This window comes from Oreochromis niloticus, linkage group LG11 (genome assembly GCF_001858045.2).
Source record: "Oreochromis niloticus isolate F11D_XX linkage group LG11, O_niloticus_UMD_NMBU, whole genome shotgun sequence".
In the NCBI taxonomy this organism is placed as follows: Eukaryota; Metazoa; Chordata; class Actinopteri; order Cichliformes; family Cichlidae; genus Oreochromis; species Oreochromis niloticus.
The window spans coordinates 4,384,343-4,392,805 of record NC_031976.2 but is presented as its reverse complement, the minus strand read 5'-3'; the positions used below and the strand labels follow the sequence as shown (position 1 = coordinate 4,392,805).

The 8,463-nt window shown below is 51.4% G+C and overlaps 1 protein-coding gene across 1 annotated transcript; it reads left to right on the top strand.

Moving 5' to 3' along the window:
* The first annotated feature begins 636 nt into the window (after window positions 1-636).
* LOC112848112 (proline-rich protein 36-like) lies at window positions 637-7,997 on the top strand. The gene is made up of 2 exons (XM_025911151.1): window positions 637-7,778; window positions 7,869-7,997. Exon 1 carries the CDS (start codon window positions 2,172-2,174, stop codon window positions 5,331-5,333), a length of 3,162 nt encoding a protein of 1,053 aa, XP_025766936.1. The 5' UTR covers window positions 637-2,171; the 3' UTR covers window positions 5,334-7,778; window positions 7,869-7,997.
* Window positions 7,998-8,463: the final 466 nt, after the last annotated feature.

The following is an 8,463-nucleotide window of genomic DNA, read 5'->3' as shown; positions in this document are numbered from 1 at the left end:
AAATAATTACACCGTGATGCCTCTGCCTTTCTAAATGGAGGGACAGTAACTGCGTGTGTGTCTATGTAAGCGTGTAAAACCTGAAGATAGTCAGATTAACAGTAACAGTATTTTGTCTCTATCTGCCATTCTGCAATCCAGCTCATGTAAACAATAACGTGGCACACAGCGTGACGTGAAAAGAGGCACATACCCTTGTCGTTGCGTGACGAACTCTGTATTCCTCGTCCACACGTAAACGCAAAAAAGGAGTTTTAAATAATCTCCGTTTTCGGTGAATCGCAACGCCGTTTACATGTTGACGAAAAGCCCAAACGCATAGAAACAGCTGCGTTTTCAAAAATACCCGTGTAGGTGTGGACGTAGCGTAAAAGAGTTAGTAATATACTTTATTACTAACTGTAATTTATTACCGTTTACTTGTATTTGCTTAATTGTTTACTAAATGTTTGAGGTGTGAAATAAACTGCAATGGAGTTTGTAAACAAAATATAGGTGTGTGTGTGTTTGGAGGATGTGTTTGTGCGGGGGGGGGGGGGGGTTAGGTGGTGGGGGGCACAAACATTTTCCTTGTGAAAAAGGGGGGCCTGGCAAAAAAAGTTTGGGAACCACTGCCCTAAAAGATGGTTCCCTGTTATCTACTGCTACAGACAAGTGTGGGCGAAGGTCACATAGTCTAATGCCTTTATTATCAGGGCCGCGTCCACTCAATACTACACTATATGATTATATGACATTTTGGTTAATATAAAGCACAGCATTAAGGTACTTCAGAAACATCATTTTAACATTCCCCCTTTTGATCTGCCCCAATGGCAGATCAACACTACTGCAAATCATCAAACATAATATCAGCATTTTGATTCTCCCCAGTTCCCAACAGCGGGATCATGTTGTCTGCTCTGGTATCAGATTCCCCAACAGCGTGGTTAATCAATCTTACCAATAATGCTCTGATACAAGTCACACAACAACAACCACAAGTTACCAGAATAGCTGTAAAAATGGCTAGAGAAACCATAATAGACATAATAAAACCCTTCCATTGCCCAAAGACAGAGGTCATCCACTCCTCCAACGGATTATTGACTCCCGAGTGCTCATGCGTGATGTTAGACAAAGTCTTCAGGCCTTCCAATGCTCTGGTCATGGATCCATCAGGGGCTGTATTATTAGGAATAAAAGTACAGCACATATCGCCAAACATTGTGCAAATGCCCCCTTTTTCCACCAACATGTCTATTGCCATTCAATTCTGCACAGCCATAAGAGAAGTGGGGCCTAATTGTTCTGCTAATCCTTCTACTGCATCACAGGTTAAGTTTTCCAATCTGAGGATATCGTGGTGGACGTGGTTAATATGGTCCACATTCTTATTTGGAGTAATTGGAATAATCCCCGCAACCACAGGCAAATTCTCTGTCACGGTCCTGGGTCGGTTCGACCCAGCATTTTGAGTTTCTTATGTTTTAGTTTATTTTCTGCATTATGGATTGTTCCTTATCCTCTGGTGCTTTGATTGTGATTATAAATATGTCTTATTCTTGGTGAGGGATTAATTCTTATGTGTATGGTTTTTCTCGGGATTATTAGTTATATGCTGTTTCTTTGTGATACTGTTTTGATTATAATTATGTTCTGATTCTGTAGCTATCTGATGATGATGATGATGATGATTATTATTTCTGGTTTAGGTTTTGTTATCTTGCCCTCATGTTTAGTTTTGCTTGTGCTTAGTCTTCTCTGCCTGTATGTCCCTCTGTCTGTCCATGGTGTCTTGTCTGGTCCTGTGTCTGTTAGTTTCCTGTTTTATTCTGAAGGTCCTTGTCTTACGTGAGTATGTTCAGTTTACGTTTCCCCTGCCTCGTCAGTTGTGATTTTCCCCAGGTGTGTTTCCCTCCTGTCTCTCATCCCTTGATTACTGCCTCAGTGTATTTAAGCCCTGCGTTTTCCCGTGCTCACTGTCGCGTCGTTAACGTCTCCTACCCTCTAGTTATCTGTGTGTTCCGTCTGCTAGCCTGCCTGCCTGCGTAGTTTATTTCTGTATTCTCAGTTTAGTTAAGTTTATGCACCTTTTTCTGCCCAGCAATAAAGCTGTGTGTTTTTGAGTTCACATCTGCCTCCGAGTCCTTCATTTTGGGTCCTTTCCCCGTGCCTGCCTGCACACAGCCATGACAGAACGACGCGACCAGTACACGGACCCAGCGGACTCACGGTGGAAGCGCAGCTCCCATTTTGACGGGACCCGGCTAGCGCTTGGAGGGCCTCCGTGTTGCCGTTCCTCGCTAGCAGCCTACCCTTCGGCCCGCTCATCTGCTTCCTCCCCTCGGACGCCCCGGTCTCGCAGAAAACACTCCAGCTGGTCCCGGGAGGATTACTACGAGCCCGCAAGCAACCAGCTTACGCCGGCTCAGGCATTCTATAAGATGTTAGGGATTATTATCGTGCCACCCGACTCACCCAGCGTTTCCACATTACAGCAGGAGCAGCCTCAGCCGAGTCATCCCTCGTCGCATTCTGCCAGCGCTGCTCCCTCTTCTACGAGTAAGCGGCGAACGCGCCGCCAGCACTCACCGCTCCAGCAGGAGCCTGGGACTCTTTTCGAACAACCGCCTAGGGTGAGTGACAAAGTCTCGCTACATTCGCCTTCTGTGTCGAGGGATAAACAGACTGTTTCCCCCAAGGCCGCTAATGCCGGCTTCATGAACTCTGAGATTCGTGTTTCTCCTGTTGGGGAAAATGAAAGTATTCGTTTTGAGAGCGATCGTTTTCCCGTTGAGTCAAAAGACTGTGCTTCTGTTGCTCCTTCGGACCCAGGAGTTAAGACTGGAAGTGTTTATCCTGGGGCTATGGCTGTTCAGTTAGCCGCCCGGCCCGAAGCTCAGTTAGCTGCCCGGCCCGAAGCTCAGTTAGCCGCCTGGCCCGAAGCCCAGTCGCCACCTCCACCACATTCAGCCTCATTACCCATAGCACAGTCACAACCACAGCCAGACTTATTACAATCCATAACCCAGTCAGTAGCTCAGTTGGCAGAAGAGTCACTAGCCTTATCATCAGGTCAGTCTCCAGTGTCCTCATTACCTGTTGTTCAACCATCTTCTCCACCGCTAGTTTCATCCTCTCCTCACCCGATACTTCAGCCTATAGCAGCCCAGTCCCCTGTAGCTCAGTCATTCTCTCAATCACCAGTTCCACCTTTACCACAACCACCACTACAACCTGTTCTTCAGTCAGTTCAATCTCGTCCTGTTCTCCAGTCTGTTCAGTCGAGTTCAGTGCACTCTCTTGTATTGCCAGCACCTCAGCCATTAGCACTGCCCGCTCCTCAGCCACCATCTCCACCCACTCAGTTTCAGGAGGAGGATAGCCCCACACCGACTTTTGCTGCTCCTCAAGACCTGGCTAAATCGGAGACTTTTACTCTTTCCGGGGCCTCCCCAGAGGTTAAATATCAGCATTCAGTTAACTCTGGCCCCCTGGACATAAAGAAGCCAGCTGAGGACTGCACCCGGCCGTCACTGCCTGAGCAGAATCAATGCTCTGTGCAGCTGCAGTCTGCTGTGTGTTTGCCAGAGGCCCGTGTGCCTGCTGGTTCTGTTTTGTCCCTGCCAGAGGCCTGTGAGCCTGCTGGTTCTGTTTTGTCCCGGCCAGAGGCCCACGTGCCTGCTGGTTCAGCCCTGTGTGTGCCAGGGGCCCCGGTGCCCACTGGTTCTGAGACTGTTTTCGCTGGGGGGCCCGAGGAGCCCGTCCAGCCACCTGCCTCGTCCGCTGGGGTCCCGAGGAGCCTGTCCAGCCACCTGCCTCGTCCGCTGGGGGGCCCGAGGAGCCCGTCCAGCCTCCTGCCTCATCAGCTGGAGGTTCAGGAGAACCTAGCCAGCCTCCTGCCTCGTCAGCTGGAGGGCCCGAGGAGCCCGTCCGGCCTTCTGCCTCGTCAGCTGGAGGGCCCGAGGAACCCGTCCAGCCTCCTGCCTCGTCAGCTGGAGGTTCAGGAGAACCTAGCCAGCTTCCTGCCTCGTCAGCTGGAGGGCCCGAGGAGCCCGTCCAGCCTCCTGCCTCGTCAGCTGGAGGTTAAGGAGAACCTAGCCAGCTTCCTGCCTCGTCAGCTGGAGGGCCCGAGGAGCCCGTCCAGCCGCCAGCTGCAGCCTCATCATCCTCGCCAGCTGCAGCCTCATCATCCTCGCCAGCTGCAGCCTCATCAGCCTCGCCAGCTGCATCGGCGCCGCCTGCAGCTTCATCAGCCTCGCCAGCTGCATCGGCGCCGCCTGCAGCTGCAGCCTCCTCATCAGCTGGATCAGCGTCGCCTACAGCAGCAGCTGTTTCACCCACGCCGTCGCCTGCAGCGCCATTCTCGTCTGGTCCAGCCTCCGAGCCTTCAGCTTTGCCTGGTCCAGATTCAGCATCAGCTCCAGCGTCGCTTGGTCCAGCGGCAGCCTCTTCCGCCTCACCTGGTCCAGCCTCATCGTTTGCTTCGCCATCGCCTGGTCCAGCCTCTGCTTCGGCCTCATCCTCACCTGGTCCCGCCTCCACATTGGCTTCGGCGTCGCCTGCAGTGGCCTCCTCTTCGGCTTCATCAGCTTCATTTGGCCCAGCCTCTGCATCGGCTTCGCCTTCGCCTGGTCCAGCTTCGGCTTCACCCACGCCGTCGCCTGGTCCAGCTCCGGCTCCACCCTCGACTGGTCCAGCTCCGGCTCCACCCTCGCCTGGTCCAGCTCCGGCTCCACCTTCGTCTGGTCCAGCCTCCGCTTCAGCTTCGTCAGCGTCGCCTGGTCCAGCCTCTGTATCCGCTTCAGCGTCGCCTGGTCCAGCCTCATCATCCGCTTCGGCCTCGTCTGGCCCAGCTTCTGCCTCGTCTGGTCCAGCCTCTGCCTCGCCTGGTGCTGCGGGGGCCACGCCACCTTCAGGTCCCAAACTGCCGCCTCAACATCATCGGTCATTTGTCAGGCTGCTTGTTGGGCATCATCACCACCGTGGCCGGCCTCCGGACTTCTGTTGCCGCCCCCGCCTCCCCCGTAGACGACCACCTGAACGCCGCCACTGCCTTCCGCGTGGCCGGCCTCCGGGCTTGCTCCGTTTCCGCCACTGCCTTCCGCGTGGCCGGCCTCCGGACTGCCTTCGTTTGCCTTGCCGCCGTGGCTGCCAGCACGGTCGGCCCCAGAACTGTTTCTACACCGTTGCCATCCACACGGTCGGCCCCCAGAACTGTTTCCGCGCCACTGGCTACTGCATGGCCGGCCTCCGGACCTGCCCCGCTGCCGCTGCCTTTCACACAGTCGGCCTCCGGAACTGAACTGTTTTGGCCTCCTGTGCGGTCGGCCTCCGGGTCGGCCCCCTGAACTGTTTGTTAGGTCTGTGTTTCTTGACCGTCTGGGTTTTTGGTTTGTGTTTGGCCTCTGTCCCTCCGTCCTGGACCCCCACCGCCCGCCCTGGTCGGGTCGTTTTCTGTTTTTTTGGGGGCGTGTTTGTGTTTCTGTTGGGCTGTCTGGGGCCAGCCCTTGAGTGGGGGGTACTGTCATGGTCCTGGGTTGGTTCGACCCAGCATTTTGAGTTTCTTATGTTTTAGTTTATTTTCTGCATTATGGATTGTTCCTTATCCTCTGGTGCTTTGATTGTGATTATAAATATGTCTTATTCTTGGTGAGGGATTAATTCTTATGTGTATGGTTTTTCTCGGGATTATTAGTTATATGCTGTTTCTTTGTGATACTGTCTTGATTATAATTATGTTCTGATTCTGTAGCTATCTGATGATGATGATGATGATGATGATGATGATGATTATTATTTCTGGTTTAGGTTTTGTTATCTTGCCCTCATGTTTAGTTTTGCTTGTGCTTAGTCTTCTCTGCCCGTATGTCCCTCTGTCTGTCCATGGTGTCTTGTCTGGTCCTGTGTCTGTTAGTTTCCTGTTTTATTCTGAAGGTCCTTGTCTTACGTGAGTATGTTCAGTTTACGTTTCCCCTGCCTCGTCAGTTGTGATTTTCCCCAGGTGTGTTTCCCTCCTGTCTCTCATCCCTTGATTACTGCCTCAGTGTATTTAAGCCCTGCGTTTTCCCGTGCTCACTGTCGCGTCGTTAACGTCTCCTACCCTCTAGTTATCTGTGTGTTCTGTCTGCTAGCCTGCCTGCCTGCGTAGTTTATTTCTGTATTCTCAGTTTAGTTAAGTTTATGCACCTTTTTCTGCCCAGCAATAAAGCTGTGTGTTTTTGAGTTCACATCTGCCTCCGAGTCCTTCATTTTGGGTCCTTTCCCCGTGCCTGCCTGCACACAGCCATGACATTCTCAAACCCAGTCGCAATTGGGTCAGCCAATTTATACTCATTCGGCACCCCTCTGGGCACACCAATAGAGTCTATATACATTGGTGAACCCACAGAAAGGTCAAACAAACAAGCTTGTCGAACGCTTTCTCAAAACATGGCATCTACGCCTCACCGTTAATTGGGTAGTGCTGGGTTTACCCAGTCTCACCCCCTTTTCACCCACTAGGATTAATAGGGCCCCCAACCGCACCAGCGCGCACAGGACAGATGTTCCCCTTGGGATTCACGAACAAGCGATATTCTCCACAAAAGTAATACAAATCAGATCGTGCCCATGAACCAATATACGTGTCATTGTCCTGTGGGCGTTCCCCCTGGCTGGACAGACTTTTACACACCAGTCAGCTGGAATTTCACTGGCATCATGTGATGGGTCTGTCTAGCACAGACCCCTTGCTGGAACGAGACAATTCTACTACAACAGCAAAAAGCATTGGACACAAAGTAGAGCTCTTTGATCTCGTGCACGAGGGAGAGAACTGTGACAAGCGTGTTCCTGTCGCTCACCCCAGTCGCTCTCAGCCAGCTTTCCACGTACACTGCTCTTTATTGTGGTTACATGAATATGCAAAGGTTCATTAAGATATGACGTCTTACATAGGCATACATGTGAACAAAGAGTACCTTGTCTGTGTGTACGTATAGGCATGTGTGTGTGTGTGTGAAGACCTCCCAATCCTGCTGGCGCCAGGGAGTCCAGCAGTTCACTTAAACAGATACAGAGGAGGTAGGTGCCCTCCTATGGTATAAATCAGAGAGAGAAGGTATGACCTCTCTCATGACCTCAGGGTGTGTGTGCATGCCAGAACACTCTGGAAGGCACACAGTGTCTTTGGAGACTACTAAGGATCAGACCTCTATCATTATGCAATCGATTATAAAACTCTAAGCACATATGAGTATATATTTCTAAGCATAAATGACAATCAATAATATAAACCTAACATCATGCTTGTGGCTGGAAGGTCCAGAAACAGTAAAGTTACAACAGGTGTAATTTGCTTTTCTCGGTGTGAACGGTCCTAATAGTTTTATTATCATTTGGGGGAAACAGGCTGGCTAGTGTGGTACAGTTACCCTTCGAAACCGCCTCCCTAGTTAATCTGAGCATACACTTAAATCCCCAGCGGTCCTCTGGATAGAGGGGTGCCAGTTCAGTAAACAGATGTGGTCTGGCCGCTGACACATTTTGCTCTTGGGAGTTTTGAATTAGCCAGACTGTCACGGTCCCCGTGCCTCACTGGCTGATTCCGCGTTAGGCAATATGTCGTTGTTTTTGTTCTCTCTCTCTCTCTCCCTCTCCCTCTTTCCCCTGCCGCGGCGGTGCTCACTGCGGGCTCCGCCCCTGGCCCACGCACCTGTGCTCTTCATCACACCTGTCGCTGTTTACTGCAATCAGAAGGGCCTTTTAAGATGGCAGACCTACACTACTCGTCGCTGGAACGTTGAGCCACCCGTGTTAGTGCTTCAGCAATCTGCCTAAGTCTGTGAGTTTCTCTACGAGTTAGAGCTAATCGGATTTTTCTGTGTGTGTGTGCGTGCGCGTAGATCCCCCCCGGACCCGTCCCTGTACCCCCGAGTGAGCGAGAGGAGCGACTGGAGGAAAAGGAGTGGGATTGTTGGCTGAGAGAGCGGAGTGTGGTTTTGGACCCTTTCCCTTCCCCTCGCACCCTGGAGCCCCGGACCCCTTTCCCAAGCACCTTGTATATATATTCACCCGGTGACACCACTGTAAATAAACGCACTATCAGTTTCTGCAAGAGTCTCCTGGTCTGCGCCTGAGTCCGTTTACGAAACCTTGTCACAGTCTAACCACAAATTACAATCCCTATAGCCAGTAGCCATAGAGATCAGTTGTCTGGGTTTCTGTTTAGTGTAATCTGCTTCAATAATCCCAGTAAAATTCTCTGTTAAAGGTAAAAGTGGTACTTGGGTTGACAACAAGGTCGAATTTTGTGGTGGACTTCTAAAGTTGGCCAACATTCCTACCCGAAACTGCTGGATCTCTTTTCCCAGGAATGTAACCTGGGGCCTGCCAGGCCTTTACCAGCCTCCGGGTGGTCTGTGAGCTCCCTGCCATGAGACCTGCGAATGGGGCAGTAGTCCAACACCCCCTCATCTTTCTGGGTAGTAGAGATTCTGT

Excerpts from the sequence above, each read along its gene's own strand:
- LOC112848112 (XM_025911151.1), top strand. The coding sequence starts at position 2,172 with ATGACAGAACGACGCGACCAGTACACGGACCCAGCGGACTCACGGTGG.